Source organism: Dermacentor variabilis, chromosome 8, assembly GCF_050947875.1.
Source record: "Dermacentor variabilis isolate Ectoservices chromosome 8, ASM5094787v1, whole genome shotgun sequence".
Lineage (NCBI taxonomy): Eukaryota > Metazoa > Arthropoda > Arachnida > Ixodida > Ixodidae > Dermacentor > Dermacentor variabilis.
Window position 1 is genome coordinate 41,346,458 of NC_134575.1, and position 17,815 is coordinate 41,364,272.

Sequence of the window (17,815 nt, forward strand, 5' to 3'; positions counted from 1 at the left end):
AGAAATTATCTAGCATATGAGAAATTAAAACATGGATGCGTTTACAATGAAAATCACTCTAGATAAATAAAAAACATAAAAATGTAGGACGCACCTAGCATACAGTGCATAAATGAATCGGTTTATTAAACATTACAAAACCAACCACTCGAGATAAAAAAAAAAACGTGTACAAAATAAAACGTCGCGTGACAGTACAGCCAGAATGCAGGTGATGCGCATTGCTAAGTAACGGCCATAGTGAGCAGGATGAATGATGATGAGGGAATTGATTAATGATGAGGGATTGAACTAATGATTGGTATCTGTACTATGTTGCATGCGGGTACTGTTCTGCCACCCCTGCTTATCTTACAGGATACACCTCAAAGGTTGCAACTGTATTTTAGAGGACACTCTAAAAAAACACGTTTTGGGGTGTATATTTGCCACACAACAATAATCGTCATCTGCCTTGCCCGCATTTCATTTCTTTAACGCTGCGAGCCCGGTACCTCCAAGACACGAATGGAATGAGCATTATCAGCATGACAGATCATTCTCGGCCGGAATGTTAGGAGCGCAGCGTTTTCAAGAAAGGAAACGCAAGCAAGAGAGATGACGATTATTGTTGTGTAGGGCAGTGACGAAGGAGTTCGCTGTGCGAGTTACACCAACGATGTGCTTCTCTAGAAATTGCATCGGCATATTTTTAGAGTCTGGCTAAAGTTAGCTTAAGCACCCTGTGTATGGGAATACATTTGTGTACGTTCTTTTAGTATATTCGAAAAAATATTCGATATTTGGCCAGAGTCAATTACCCCACTAGGTGGAGACGTTACGCAAGAATACACATCAGCAAAGCAAAGGTGGGTAGGCTACCTCGACACAAAGGACCATAAACGGTAGACTGACTACGGGCCATTTTAGCCATGCCACGTGTCATTTGAGAGGCATTCGTCGTTAACTTCGTGATCTGTATCGCGCTGCACCTGAATAATGACTACTTGGGAGCTGATACTTACGAAGAGGTTTACCCCTTCTCCACACACCGCCTCTACGGTTGACTTGTAAAGTAGATACATATGCCGGCAGTCTCCGACATCATGGCGTATCTGAAAAGGTGAATAGGGGAAGCGTAAGGTATCATAACAGGGGAAAATGACAGCCTGTTTATGCATCTACATCGATGTATTTTAAGCTAAACACATTTCTTTTTCCTGTGAAAGCTATGAGCTTTATCAGAGATACTTTTTCGCAGAGGAGTTATAAGGTGAGAGGGACATGCTTCGCTGCTATTGACGTAAGCTTCAACCGGCTATTGAAAAGAAATCTGTTGAAGCTTCCGGAGTGGAAGTTTATATGGCAGATTTGAAGGCGGCGCCTGGTTTCGGATTTTGGTATTCTAATTATAACGCTAAATCAAGACATACTGAAACTGACTTTGTCGGCAGAGCATGAAAGATGGCTCCGCTATCATGCTAGCCGGAAACGTTCGTGATAAGAAGCGAGATCAAGGTAATGTAATGAAGCGTTCAAATTCAGTAGCGCACATTTCAGTGCCGATGGGATTTTCATGTTTTTTAACAAACTTCAATGCATATTTTGCCTAATTAGTTTCCCGAACTTGCAATATTAGTGGCAAAGCACGTACGCCACGCATTGAAACTCTTGTGCCAAAACACTAAGTTCGCTACGCGCCTGGCCGTATTAAAAAAGTATGTCTATTCTCAAACGTAACACCACGTGGACAGGTATGGTGTACGGGGCAAAAGTGGAGAGGCTGGTAATAGTTCGCAATTGGCTACGACATTTCACCTAAATTAAACGCAAGCTGGCTTAACACTTAACACTCGGAAAATCCTACAGAGAAAAACAATTATGCAGAAATTTCACTGCAGTTTTCTAAGTATGCTTAAGCATTGCTTCATTAGCTCACCTACACGCAGCCTGGTGTCATTATCAATCGTATTAAACTTGACTTGAGCAGTATAAGCACTTATCAACCTTTATTGGTGTCATCAACATTACCGACCTCGGTACGACTGTTAGTACCCTGATTAGTCGTTATCAAACTTATCGCAATCGATCCGATCCTTAACAACCGTTATCCGTTGTTAGCAACCTTAAATATTGCTTCCACCATTATAAACCATTATCGCTCTTTACTACCTTATTTATCTGCGCCGGACCATCATCAACTGTGATGAGACCCACATAATCCCTCATTACTTCTTATGAAATCATGGAATGCTTATTTGTGTTGCGTGGCGCGAAGCACATGAGATCGGTGGCATTTCGGTCGGTGATGGAACGCCCGAATAGAAGGCGGAGCCAGCGACCAACGAAACCCATCGGGTATGTGGCATTCAAGCCACATCGGGCATGTGGCGTCATCTGGTGTGTCCTAGCGATAGCTTTTATTCCACAATTACCGCATCCTTTAAGGAAGACTTCGTAGACATTGATCTTAGCAATTTGTTTGCTACCGTCGGCACAACTTATTGATATGGTTTAGATGTATTCACCAGCTTCAAGTGTGGGTATATTGCTTTATAAGTAGGACACAAGCGTGGGATCGTAGGTTCTAAACTCACCCCCGCCAGCCTTTTCGTCCTATCGAATTGACTGGGATTTACAGCGAAGCTGTGTATGGCTAGCCGATTCGTCCGTCCGTCTGTCGGTCGCCTGTACGCCGAGAACTCCTCCGGCGCAACCCCATACGCATGCGCGAAAAAGAAAGGAGAGAAAGAGAGGCGTGGGAATAGCCAACGCCACCTAGATATCACAAGGTCTGTTTACTTTGATCCATGACCTCACTTTACCTGACTAGAAATTTTCATTGAAAAGGCTGGCGCAATGAAAGCGGTGACGTGAAAATCACCGTTGCCTGCTCAATAGCATCCCCATTAGATTATATGGCAGTCGGGTAAGATAAGATGACGTCATGGGATCGGAGTGAAAAGGCCTTGTGCTATCTAGGCGGTGTTGGATTAGTGGCGCCAGTCCAGTGACGTCGTTGGCCTCCGTCGCCGCCAAGCGCGTGCGCAGTTTTCCTCCGGCTCCGAAATGGGTAGGCCACGCGTCATACGTGCTCCTGAGGAGCAGTCAGCTTTCGACCAGCAACGCCACGGGCAAAACCAGAAACGAACTCGTCTACGCCGTGCCGGTGCAGCAGCCCGGGCACAAGAGCAGGCTCATGCAGCCGAGCGCAAGCAGCAACTGCGTGCCGAGGAACCGGCAGCCTACCAAGCCGTCGTTGAATGAACCGTCGGTATTAACCTAGTGATAAAGACCAGGGTCGCACGTTCCAGCTTTGCTGGCCAACCATGTGTACTATTGTAATAGAACGCGATCCATTTAAGTTCCGGCAATTGCTGACGTCCTATTTGAAAACATGATGTGGACATTGTCTTCTTCTGCTTGCCTCTGTTTGCTTTACTGTTGCTATTTTTATATTTGTATATGCTTAAAGGGTTCTTGTACTCTTTTTTTCTGTATATACCCTGCTGATCACTGATTGTGACAATGTTTTACAGTGACCTGCGTTGTTGTGTTCAATGTTTCCCCCCCTTATGTAATGCCCCTTCCAGGGGTCTTTAAGGACCAATAAATGATGATGATGATGAGTGCTTGGGCGGTGATATATATATATATTTAATGTACAGCGCGTCGTGTTATGCGTTACGAACGGACGGACGGACAGACAGAGTTCCCGGGTGAGTCGCCGAGACTGCTAACGCATTTAAAAATCCGCCTCCATTCCACCCTGTGAAAGTGGGTGTACAGGGGAGTTCGTGCGGACATCAGACAAGTACAACTGGCGTTATATAGGAGTTTTTTTTTATCGAAATGGATCAAATCCACGTAAACAGAAGTTGAGAAAAAAGCGAAAACATGTTACCGGAGCTAAATGCAACGCTATCAAAGCTATTTTGTGATATGCTTTACATGTCAGCTAGGGCAAATTTATGGCCACAAGTTTGCAACAGTTGAAAGCTACGCGCCGTGGCTGCTCAGTGACTATGGTGTTGGGCTGCTGAGCACGAGGTCGCGGGATAGAATCCCGGCCACGGCGGCGCATTTCGATGGGGGCGAAAACCCCCGTGTACTTAGATTTAGGTGCACGTTAAAGAACCCCAGGTGGTCAAAATTTCCGGAGTCCTCCACTACGGCGTGCCTCAATCAGAAAGTGGTTTTGGCGCGTAAAACCCCATAATATAGTTTCTTTTGACAGTCGCAACTTGTTGCAACATTTCGTTGCAACAGTTTTTCTATGGGAAAGTTACCTAGCTTTTTTTTTGTCATTACAGTTTTACCTGACCTAGTTCCGGTTTGTGGATTTGGCTCATTTCGAAAATAACAGACGTAACAGACTTAGACAAGTGCCACCCCAACTGACATTAGATGACGCTACACAAGCAACACCGCCAGAAGTTACGTACGTCACGCGCGCGCACGCGTGGGCGAAGTGCACCATACATTCTCAATTCTTCTAAGACCTTCGCCAAGCAAAGTGCCTTATTAGGCTAAATTGATGTTTAAAAGTAAAAAAGCATTAGAAAATGCCTAAAGCACGACTTACGCACAAGCTGCAGACATGATAGCTTTGGATTGTACTACGAATATACAAGCAAATATAGTGGTACTGTTGTTGGACAGTATTTACCATAAATATCACTCGCCATCCCGGCCCTGCGAAAGTGGATGTCGAGCGAAGCTATGGAAAACCACAACTACAGCTGCAGGGGAGGGGGGGATAATTCTTTATAAACGTGAAATCATTATATGGGCCATGCAGCAAAAAATCTGGCCTTAGCATTCGATGGTAACAAAACCCATGCGACCAAGTTTGTGATGCCGTGTTGCGTCATGTTTGACATGACGACGAAACGTGATTGCGTCATCGCCTCAAACGCCGGGAGATGGCGCCATCACAAAAAAAGGTTACGTTACCCCATCTCGCCAAACGTTATAGGTTAAGTGATATCGGCATGGTCACGTCGCGATATCGCCTAATGACTGCATGTGATGACGTCATCATGTCAAACGTGATGCCCCGCAATGACGTCATCGTCAACTGAAGATGTCACGCGATGACGCATGTCATGCTCTTGGACAAGCAGCACACTGCGCTTCCCGATTCTTTGCACAGCCACCGGGATCGGTCCACATTGTTGTGTGAGCTCTGCGCACGCGGAAACGAAAACTGTCGGCCAGCTAATGGCTATCTAATGGCTAATGGCTAATGGCTAACAGCTTCGCTGTAATATCGATTACAGTCGCAGCACACGCTGTGCGACACTTGTAACGGACAGAACGCCCACGCATCGAAGACTGATACATTGCGTACACAAGTTCGCCACCCACGCACGCTCGTGGGCGGATTCTGCAGCATACATCCTAGTTCTTGTAGGTCCTTGCCTGGCGCAAGTGAATTAATGAACCAATTTAGTTTCTCAAAGTAAAATGCGTCAGAAGAACCGTACAGTGCGACTTACAAACAACCTACAGACGTAACACCATCGGATTGTAATTAGAATGCACGAGAAAACAGTTCTCCTACGCGGAAACTAGAACACCAAACCCCTTCTCCAACTGCAGTCTGAGAATGGTGAGAACCGAGTAGCAGCTTAGGAGGCAGTTTTCTATGCCTGTGTGACGAAGGGAAGTACAAGAGATCAGTTGTTATGGTCTTACGCAAATTATATTGATAAAATGTCGCTCGTGGGCGCAGCCTCCTGTTAAAATATATATATTTTTAATGGACACCCCACAGGAGATACCGACGAAGTAGAGACTAACAGCTTTGCCGTCAAAGAAACTACAAAAGTGATTACGACCCACTATGCAAAAAAGGGCCCCTAGTATTTTGAGCTTATTATGTACGTAGGAATACATCTTTGATCGCTTTTCTTGTCGCGTCTAATAACTGACTACGCGGGGGACATACTCCCTGTGACGTGTCAAGTGTGCGAGTGCCGTGATCGGAGTAGGTCAGCCATGTGAAGGTGACGATGAGATGTTGCAGCGGTAGCACGAGCGCGCCGAAGAAATAATTCGAACAGCCACAACAACATGTGAGCAGAGAGAAAAGAAGAGAAATCGGGGAGACGTGGAACAACATGCCTGCGCGAAGGAAGGAGTTCGCCAGTGGTCCAGGCGCATGAGTGAAGTCGCGCGTGCTTCGTGTCTTCTACTGGCCAGGGCGACCTTCCAGGGTCGTGTCACAGCGTTCTCATGATCGCACGCAGGAAGATACCGAGCGACGTCAGAAAAATCAAGTCCATACACCGTGAGCAGAGGTCAAGCCATTTGACTTGGTGTTCGGGGTTGAGTCCTCTACCGTACCAAGGCGACCTGCCCTTGTTCTCAACATTGCAACCGGACTTATTCCTGCATCACCGGATCCTGGGTGCTCGCCTGAGCGTGACCAGGCTTTTTCTTCAACGATTTATACCTTCAACACTGCTTCTATGCTCCGAGGGCTGCCTCCGTCGCCATCTCGAGTTCACCTCGCAGCTCCACAGCAGACAACGGAACTGTAGGCCCTTTCTGACTTTTAACACTTTCTTTGGAGACATTATTCTTTTCTTGTGTGGGCTTGGTTTGTAGTCACTGTTAGTCTTTGTGCTGGATGTTCTTTAATGAATGGCTTGCAGTGTGATAACGAACAACTTCATCCCTGCATGCGCTGAGGCAGTGCCTCAGCTAGGATTAGTTGAAAGTACCTCATTACACTGCCTCAAGTGTAGGTGAATGGCCAGCTGCCCGAGTTCGTAGAGTAGCGGTCACTTGTAAGAGGGTGGTTCAGGAACACGTGGTGATTACGTCCTACCTCTTCGCCTCACACGCACGCGACGCGATAGCGTCAACATGTGATGGAACTCTTGGCCAACTTTCAAATGGCCAGCCTTGCCTCTCTCAGCGCTACAAACAGGTGCACCTGAAGTGAAACTTCAGTGATTCCGCAAGAAGACCAGGGCCGCTATCTTGTACACGTTCGAAAAGCCGACGTTCGATTTCGCTTCGCGCGATTGTCCAGGCTGCGCCGGTATCGCGGGCCTAAGCCAATCTAGTCCAATGGCGTGAGGCGAAATCGAACGTCGGCTTTTCGAACGTGTACAAGATAGCGGCCCAGTTCATAATATATATATATATATATATATATATATATATATATATATATATATATATATATATATATATATATATATATATAGGAAGCGAAGTATCCGCATCTCAACTTCTTCTGTACATGACCCACACTGTACTACTGACACCGCCGTCTCTGTCCAGCCTTCTTCCGTCTGGACAATCAACAGCCGTCAGCGTGACCCCCAAGTTTTCAATGGCTTACGCGGGGAAGACGTCGAACACTGGCTGGATAACTAGGAGTGAGTCAGCGACTACAATAGGTGAGACGATTCTCATAAACTACGCATCGTCCCTTGCTACCTCTCTTGCGTAGCTCAAACTTGGTTCTTGAACCATGAGCCCGATTTCCCTGACTGGACCACTTTCATACAAAAGTTTCATGCTGTTTTTGATGTCCCTGCTATTCGCACTGAGATCGCGAAAACGAAGCTCGAACAGCGTGGTCAATTTTCCGGGGAGTCGTGCACGTCTTACACTGAAGATGTCCTGACCCTGTGCCAGCGGGTAAACTCCGCTGTGTCGGAAAGCTACCGCATCATCACTTAAAATCAACACTATTGGCTTCAACGCCTCGGCTGCACAGAACCATGCCACCGTGCAGATCACCACGTGCCAACGCCTTCAGGAACTGCAACAATCTCTTCGCGGTCACGCCGATACGTATTAGGATCGCCTTCCTGAGGCTACGGACCTGCGCACTGTAATGCCCACTATCATACGTAAAGATCTCCACGCGTAATGCTCTTCATGGGCTTCTGGCACCGTCACTTCCCCTTCTGCAACCGGCTTGCGCGCAATCATTAAAGAAGAGCTCGCGTCTACTCTCCATGCCATGTCCTGACGCTACCGGTGCTCCTACTGCACCTACATATGCTGACATCGCCGCGATGTCTCCCCTTACGGCCACGCCTCGAACCACATCATCTGCTCAGAGATCCACGGCTTCAATATTGGCACAGGTTCGTCCTCAACCTTCCTGCCCTGCTTGGCGTCCTACCCGTCCTCTTTGTTATTACTGCGGATACCGAGGACACATTTCCGGGTTCTGCCGACGACACCAACAGGAAGAGTGTCGTAGTTACGTTGCTTAAGAACGCTCCGATGCCTGTGTACCTATGACTTACCAGCGGAAGACATACCCACCTTCGTCGACCCGTTACCCGCCTCCCCCATACGCAGACGATATGCCTTCCACCCACCGTCCATCTCGCCGCCGCTCACATTCGCCGCGCCTCGCTCGGTGTCCCCACTTCGGCCCGCCTCACAGGCCCCTGACCTGCGCTCGGAAAACTCCACGCTGCAGTTTTAGGAGGGGAAAATGCATCCATCGGACTGCCTCCAATTCCTCTAGACCACCCGTCGAATATATTGTTAGTGTTTGTGGAAGGTGTTCGCGTAGAAGCTCTTATTGACACTGGTGCCGCCATTTCTATCATTCGTGCTGATTTATGCTCCTGTCTATGAAAAATGACCACGCCATACTGCGGCGCTCCTATGCGTGGTACAAACAATGCCAGAATTTACCCAATCGCGCACTGTACAGTACGCGTCTCCATCGATGGCATCCGTCGTCACACAGGACTTGCCGTGCTACGCGAGTGCACTCAAACTTATTTTGGGTTGGGTTTTCTTGGTCACCTGCCTCCGCATTTATCAGCTGTCACCGGCGCCTCCTTTACCCTGATCGACAGCAGTAAGCAATGCCATTCTACAGATGATGCGCACAGCCGCTGATTATGTGGCCTCTAGAGAAGACATCATCGCCGTTTGTTCTGCCGAGATTGTACATGGCGACGTCTTCATTCACCCTTAAGGCCGCATTCCATCAAGAGGAATTGTGTTGGCTCCCAACCTCCTTCGTTTCACTGATAGGGGCGCAATGGTTACTGCATTTAACATTACTCCCGATCACCAACTGTTGGTCTGTGGATCAACAATTAAATGCGCTGTTGATACTCAACCCGTTGTCCTTGTTTCTTTGTCTGTTGCCCTGACAGAATCAACTTTGCCTCCTCTCGACTTTTCTTGCTCTTTTCTGACAAGTTCCATCAGTTCAGACCTTTCACCTACTGAGACTCGAGATATACTCGATTTGATTAAAAACACGCTGCCTTGTTCGACGTCCATTCACCCGTCCTCGGTAAAATGCTTGTCGCCACTTATCCCGCATCGTTCACCGACTTCAATATAGAGTCTCTCTTACCGAGCGCAAGGTCATCGAAAAAAAATGTGTGCGATATGCTTGACCGGAATATAATACACTATTCTTCAACTCCCTGGTCCTCTCCAGTGGTTCTTGCACAGAGGAAGGACGGCTCAGTTTGATTTTGCATCGATTACCACGTCCTCAATAGAATCACACGCAAAGACGTTTATCCCCTGCCACGAATTGATGAAGCGTTGGATTCGCTGCAGGGCGCTGAGTACATTTCCAGTCTTGATCTTAGACCTGGCTACTGGCAAATACCCATGTACGAACCTGACAAGGAGAAAACAGCATTTGCCATCCCGGACGGGCTCTACGAATTCGACGTGATGCCATTCGGACTCTGCAACGCGCCTGCCACATTCGAGCACATGCTAGACAGTGTATTCTTCTACTTCTTTTTCATCACCACCACCACCACCATAATCATCATCATCATCATCATCATCATCATAATCATCATCATCATCATCATCACTAGACTCTCCTGGTTACGCCCACCGCAGGGCAAAGGCCTCTCCTATACTTCTCTAACTTCTCTAATTGTGGCCGTGTTGCTCCTGCAAACTCTTTAATCTCATCCGCCCACCTAACTTTCTGCAGCCCCATGCTACGCTTCCCTTCCCTTGGAATCCAATCCGTAACCCTTAATGACCACCGGTTATCTTCCTTCCCCTTTACATGTCCTGCCCATGCCCCCCATTTCTTTTTCTTGACTTCAACTAAGATGTCATGAACTCGCGTTTGTTCCCTCACCCAATCTGTTCTTTTCTGATCCATTAACGTTACACCCATCATTCTTCTTTCCATAGCTCGTTGCATCGTCCTAAGTAGAACCCTCTTCGTAAGCCTCCAGGTTTCTGCCTCGTACGTGAGTACTGGTAAGACACCGCTGTTATAGACTTTTCTCTTCAGGGAAAATGGCAACCTGCTGTTCATTATCTCAGAATGCCTGCCAAGCGCCAGTCCATTCTTATTCTTCTGATTATTTCAATCCAAGACAGTGTCTTACGTGGTCTCAAATGGAAGACCTGCCTATGCTATCTTGACGATAGCGTTGTCTTTTCTTCAACATTCTCACATCTCGAGCGCCTTGATGAAGTTTTAGCCTTGCAAAGTCTGGACTGCAGCTGAACACACAAAAAAATTCCACATGGCGAGCAAGAACATCAAGGTTCTAGGACACTTAGTAAAGAAGGGATGCGACCGGACCGGGAGAAGATTGTCACAGTCCTCAGCTTTCCCCGGCCAAAACGTCAAAAAGACTTGCCCAGTTTTCTCGGGCTCGCCTCCAACTTCCGTGGTTTTATACGCAACTGTGCAACACTGCCATCTCCGCTCCACCAACTTCTCGAAGGTGCCGCACCCTTCATTTGGGGAGCGCCATGCGAAGCAGCTTTTCAGGCTCTAAAGCGAGCACTAACGTCCGAGCCAGTATTATGCCATTTTAACACGGCTGCGCCTACCATCGTCCACACCGACGCTAGCGGTCATGGCATAGGCGCTGCTTTATCACGACGTGACTATACCTCTCGTGAACGAGCCATAGCCTATGGCAGTCGTTGCCTGTCCACAGCAGAGAGAAATGATACAATTACTGAACAGGAATGCCTCGTTATTTGGACTGTGCGAAATTCTGTCCGTATTTACACGGCCGCCGTTTCACGGTCATTACAGCCAATCACGCGTTGTGCTGGCTCTCGCCGCTGAAGAACTTATTGGGACGTCTTGGGCGCTGGTTGATTCGCTTGCAAGAGTGCGACTTCGACATAATGTACACGTGTGGAAAGAAGCACTAGGACACCGATGCTCTCCCCCGTTACCCGTTTCCGCTCTCGCATCACTCACCCACGCCTTCACAAAATAGCGCGTCTCGCGTGCCCATCTGCATACCCTTTAGAAATTGCAACGCTGGACTGGCAAGGCGCTGACTGTCGTCACGTTCTTATTGCGCACCAGCACGCAGACCCGTACTCTCGGTCAATTCTTGACTGCCTTAGCGGTTTCTCCTCGCCCCACAATTCCCTTCTGCCGCTACATTTATCACCCAGATGGCAGCAAAATGGTCCCCGTCATTTCCCGTTCTCTGCAAAGCGACCTTCTGCAAGATTGTCACGACGATCCCACGACATGGTACCTTGGATATCACAAGACATACGACCGTATCCGTAGCTGGTTCTCTTGGCCTGGCCTGTGCTCCGCCATGGCCAAGAGTATCGCCGCTTGCGTGCTTTGTCAACGTCGCAAACGCCCTATATCTTCACCCGCTGGGCCCCTGAAACCCCTCCCTTTTCCTGCCTCTCCCTTTGAGGTCGTCGGTATAGACTTGGATGGGCCTCTTCCCCTGGCCGCCATCGTAATCGCTGGATCATGACAGCTGTTCATCATCTCACTCATTATGCCGAGACAGCTTCTGTACATTCGGGTACAGCTTCTGAAGTTGCGGACTTTTTGCTGCGAAGTGTCTTTTTACGCCACGGAGCATGGCGCGTTCTCCTCAGCGACCGCGGCAAGGTGTTCTGTTGCATTCTTGCCAAAGTTCTGTGACCTACCAGCACTGTTCATAAGACAACTTCCAGCTACCATCCACAGACAAATGGCTTGACCGAGCGTTTCCATCGTACACTCTCCGAAATGACCTCAGTGTACATCAGCCCTGACAACACAAACTGGGGATGCAATCCTACCGTTTGTGACTTTTGCCTTAAGAGTGAACCTCAGCGTACCACCAGTTTTCCCCCATTCTCCCTTGTCTACGGCAGCTCACTTTCGCCCTTGATGAATCTTTTTTCTCGGACCCTGTCTCGCTGGCAATGCCTTTTTCGAAACAATTTGTTTCCCGCCTCGCCCACTGCCGCCACTTCGCCCGCATTGAATCCGACATCTCCCAAGATGGTCGCAAGCAGCGCTACGATTCCACTCGACGCAGTGTGATTTTCTGCGGTGGCGGCGAAGTACTACTCTGGGCAATATCAACAGTCGTTTTCTTGGACCCTACAAAATTCTTGAACGAACTTCCCCGGTTAATTACCGCATTTCGCCTCTTCGTACTGCTCTGACCGTCCCTCTGACCGCCGAGCGCTTCGTACCACACTTATGCGGCCAGGCTGGCCGCTTCCGTTAGAAGGTGAAATTTAGTGTGAGCAAAGTATCGGCAATAAATCTTCCTCATCTGTAAATATCATCGTCCATTCCTGTCATCATCGTATCTGTACATGTTATCACAGCCGCGACATCCTTGTCGTCGTAGCGCGGAATATATATATATATATATGCAATTTACTCCCGCATATGTAGCCCTTGACCAAGGACGAGGACCATTTTGGAGCACTATATTCAAAGTACACTCAAACATGGTGCCTTATATAAACGTATACACGATTCCACGTTTTCTAGGTAACCGCCACACTTCACCTTGAGTAACGGTCACAGCCGAGAAGCCTTGGATGTTATTTGTTTTCTTTAGCTCCGAGCGTATGGTTGGCGTCATAACAATATTACATAGGCAAGAACTACGTTGCGGCCAACCATAATGCTATTGCAATATGATACCTGGAGCAGTCTTTAAAGGTGTCCTTATTTTTTTAATCATCGCTTCTAGAGCGATAGTAGTGGCACGACAAACGCGACAGTTGGCTGTACAAAACTGTGTCATTCGGCCAACAAGCTGCATTCCACCACGAACAGTCATAGAAGAAACCACTGCTGCGTTGAGACCAGCTATGGCTCTGGGATAAATCGTGTCAAGTGGCGTTCGATGAAATCAAGAACGCGTTGACGTCGTCCTGAATCCTGGCGCATTACGGCTTCTGTAAACCTTTGCGAGTAGCATGTGTCGTTTCCCAGTACGTCATGGGCTGTCGCATGTTGTTGAAGATGGAAGCGCTCGTCCTGTGGCTTAGCGTGGCGCACATTAACTGACGCCAAAAAAAGTACAATCAGCTAGAAAAGGAAGCACTTGCCATTATTTTTGGTATCAAAAAGTTACATTTTTACATTTATCGAAGATGTTTCATGTTGATCATGGATCACAGTCCAGTACAAACAATCCTGCGGGAAAAGACGGGCATTCCACCAATTGCGGCAGCGCGCTTGCAGCTATGCGCTGTCACGTTGTCCACTTACAAGTACTCGCTCGCGTACAAAAAGTTCAGCGACAACGCCGAAGCAGATTTTTTCTTCAAGGTTCTCTCTCCAGGTTTCTGTAGGCGGAACGTCCGAAGGCGAGGAATCGTTTTATGCGTTGCGCCTGGAATCGATGCCGGTGTCCCCCAAAGAGATTTCGCGCGCCACAACACGTGATTCGGTTCTTAGTAAAGTTCAACTTCCAAGCATAGGCGGGCCCTTGCACTTGAGTTATGCGAGTTTAAAACCATTTTTCGACAGACGTTTGCAGGTCAGTGTGCATCAAGGCTGCCTTATATTATACCGTACCCCCTTCGAGAGTACGTGCTCGACAAACCTAGGTCACCTCGGCATCGTGCGGAGTAAGGAACTGGCTCGAAGCTTCGTTTGGTGGCCATGAATTGATGCAGGTTTGAAGTCAAAGATACGAAGTTGCCAAGCGTTCCAAGAGCAACAAAATGATTCATGTAAGGCACCTCTCAATCAATGGACCAGACATATAGTGAGTGCCCCTTATCAACCAAGCGCAAATAACTGGCGGAACGCTTTGTGCAAACGTTGAAGTCTGCTTTGCGCAAATCACCTCCTGGTGAGTCTGTCCAAGAAACGCTTCACAACTTTTTATTGGCGTGCCGAAATACGCCCCATTCTGCGACGGGAAAAGCTCCAACTAACCTGTTGATCGCTAGAAGTTTGCGCACCGGGCTAGAAGCAATCAAACCTACTGTGAAGGGGAACTTCATGCACAATCATTGCACCCAAATGCGGCAGCGGAAGTACACGAAAGATTGTTTTTGCATTAATGACAGTGATCTAGTTCTCAATTACAAAGGCTTGCCAAAGTGGGTTCGTGGAACCATTTTGAAGAAGGCTGGACCAGTCTCCTACAAAGTCATGGTCGGCACCTCGACCAGCTGCTGGCTAACGCAGGTCGTATGGTTACCCGAAGGTCATCCTACCCGTTTACACGGAGAGGCTCCTGGTCTTCCCTCAAAACCAGACAGGTGACCAGCCAGCGTCAGAACAGCCGGTGACCACGTAGTCTCCTGAAGTCCCTCCAGCACGCACTCGTCCATCTGAGACGTCGGTCCCGGAAATGCCCTACCACTACAGACAGCGCCGTCCCCCCAAGCAATGCGAAGCTCACTTTTAACTATTGCGTAACGTGTAAGGAACCGCTTAATTCCAGTCGAGATCGTGCTACTACCACGAGGATAAAGCTCTGCTGCTGGTGATGATATATGCAGATGAAGAAGATGTAGAATGGATGATATGTGGAGATGATGAAGTTGAAAGTCAGGCATGTGTTGGGCTCACACTAATTTCCTCTCGCTGTGGGAGCGGCCGCCTGGCCACGCGGAAGTACTGTGGAATGCGTCTAGTATATGGTTTTAATCGAGAAACATGCACTATCTCTATCTCAAGGAAACGGTGATTGGACGGCGTTCGAAGGGGCGAGACACGGTAATTGATAGGTGATGTCTGCTCAATGACCGTCTAAGGATCAATAAAACGCGTGAGAATTTTATCGCATAAGCAGGGAACGTGCACAGGAGCCCAAAGAAGAACTTAATCGCCAGGAGAAAGTCACAGCCCGGTGGGTCAAGTCGTAATGAAACTTGCGAGCTCCCTGGGAGATACCGGCGTTAAGGTGGCCGAGGTGACGGCAGTCCACGAGACGAGACAAACTGTTCCGAGAAAGGAGCTGCTGGAGGTCCTAAGTCGGAAAGAGCGATAAGTCAAGAACGAAACTTGGTGAACGGCCATAGACGAGGAAAAAAAGGTGGAAGGCCGGTGGTACACTGCATAGCCGGGTTATAGGCGAATATCACGAACGGGAGGATTGCATCCCAGTTCCTGTGGTCGGGGCGGATGTACGTCGCAATCATGTGAGAGAGGGTACGATGAAAACGCTCCGTCAAGCTGTTGGTCTGCGGATGGTAACTGGAAGTAGTCTTGTGAATTGTTTTAGGGGCGCGTAGAACTTCGATAAGGATAGAAGAGAGAAAGACTGCCGCGATCGCTGAGGAGAACGCGTGGACCGCCACAGCGTAAGAAATGTTCTTTAGAAAGAAACTGGCAACTTCAGCAGCAGTTTCCAATGGTAGAAATGCTGTCTGCGCGTAGCGTGTTAAAAGCTGTACGGCCGTTTCAATCCAACGATTGCCATGTGAGGTCATGGGAAGAGGACTGTAGCAGTCCATTCCAACTACTTCAAAAGGCGAAGCCTGACAAGGCAGAGGCTGTAAAGAGCGAGAAGGAGCTGTCCTCGATCGTTCGCGGCATTGACAACGAAGGCAGGATGTAATGCACTTCGCAACGGCTGAAGACCGGCCAGGCCAGGAGCAGCGACTTCGTGTTCGGTCGTAACTCTTGTGGTAGCCTAGATGCCTAGCCGTCAGATGATCGTGAAAGGCTTCGAGCACCTCACGTTGCAGAGAACGTGGTATGACCGGGACCCATGTGTTGCCATCGACGTGATAAATGTAGCGATCTAGAGCCCCATTGTGCAGCTGAACCGATTAAGTTTTCGATGAAGTCGGGCGTTCGGAGGTGACGAAGAACCTTTCATACCTTGGCGAATAGTTCGGCAGTATGGGTCGATACGTTGGTGGGAGACAAGGTCAGATGGGCTGTCGGGTTTTAGCCAATCGAGGGTTGCGATGGGAAAAGCCGATGAAGAGGACTAGGGACGTACGCTAGTACGGAGAGGCGATGGTGAATCGTCATGGTTCTGCAGAGGGTAGCGAGATAGGGCATCGGCGTCTTGATGCTTCTTTCCAACGCTGTAGCTGGCATCGAAATCGTACTCCTGTAGGCGAAGCACCCAGCGACCAAGGCGACCCAATAAATTATTTAGCTATGAAAGCCAGCACAGTGCACTATGGTCGGTAACAACTGCAATATGCCGGGCGCGAAGATATGGGCGTAATTTTTGCACTTATCAAACAACAACAATGCACTCCGGCTCGATTATCATGTAATTCTCTGCAGAAGGGTTGTGTACAGCTAGCGTAAGCAAGTAGTCGTTCGCGGAAGGTGTTGTCACATTGCAGTAGAATGCACCGAGACCATGAATGCTAGCCTCAGTGTGAGGGATGGTGGGCGCGGTCGGATCGAAGTGGCACAGTGCTGGGTCCAACGTCAGGGCATGTTTCAAAGCCACGGAAGCATGTTCATATTCGGCTGTCCTAACGAAGGGCCCATTACTGGCGAGGAGTTGATTGAGCGGGGACGCAAGCCAAGCGAAGTTGCGTATGAATCGCCGTAAGTAAGAAGCAAGTCCGAGAAAACTGTAGAGGTGTTTCCGACGCAGCGACCGACAAAAGTGGAGAACGGCAGCAAGTTTCTCAGGGTCCGGTTGAATACCTTCTTTGTGACTAACTGCCCAAGAATTTTGTTTTGCTGGCGAAACTGCATTCTTTTGCACTGAGCTGCAGGCCATCATTTTGAGGACAGGCAAGGACTTCATCAAGACGTTCCAAATGTTGTGAGAATGTGGTTGAAAATACTACAATGCCGTCGAGATGTCACAGACAGGTTTTCTATTTCAAACCACGTAAGACATTGTCGATCATGCGTCCGAAGGTGGCAGACGCATTGCAGAGTCCAATACGCGACACATTGAACTCGTAGAGCCTATCAGAGGCAGCAAACGCCGTTTTTTCTGTGTCGGATTCGGACATCGGTATTTGCCAATAGCCTGATCTATGGTGAAGGCTAGAAAAATATGCGGCGCCATGGATCGAATCCAGTGCATCGTCTATACGTTGCAGGGTTTAGACATCTTTGCGCGTGATTTTGTTCAGCGCACGGTAATTGAACCCAAAACACGCTGACCCGTCTTTCTTCTGCACTAGAACAACTCAGGGGCTCGAGGTAGGACGTATGATATTTTGTCTAAGCATGTGTGATACGTTTTCCTGGATGATTTTGCGCTCTGTGAGGTACACGCGATATGGGCGCCGCTGAGCAATGCGGGAGCCATCACTCTGCATGCGGTGAGTAGCGGTGGTAGTCATACCGAGGACGGGCGAATTGACGTCGAACAAAGAACGGCATTTGTTTAATAGTGCGAGAAGATGTTGACTGTGGGAAAGCTTTACACCAGGGGTCATGGTTGCCAACAACGGTGTGGAAGAGGGATTGCTTGGTGGCGATCTTCATTCGGGGGCACTTTCGAAAGTGTGACAATTGCAGTGGGATGAGTGTCAACAGCGCCAGTGACAGATGATCCACGAGGCAACACTTGGGGTTCGGAAGTTTGGTTTAAGGCGGTAAGCGATGCGGAACCCTCAGAGAAGATAAAATATGGCCAGGGGTAATCAGAATCCCTCAATATTTGGT

General features: G+C 48.5%; 1 protein-coding gene across 1 annotated transcript in view; it reads right to left on the minus strand.

Annotated features, from left to right (window-relative positions):
• The window catches only part of LOC142591371 (uncharacterized), a 149,750-nt gene that overhangs the window by 9,007 nt on the left and 122,928 nt on the right, over window positions 1–17,815 (minus strand). The window contains exon 25 of the mRNA XM_075703697.1: window positions 1,005–1,094. Coding sequence (XP_075559812.1) covers window positions 1,005–1,094 — 90 coding nt within the window. The remainder of the gene's footprint in view (window positions 1–1,004; window positions 1,095–17,815) is intronic.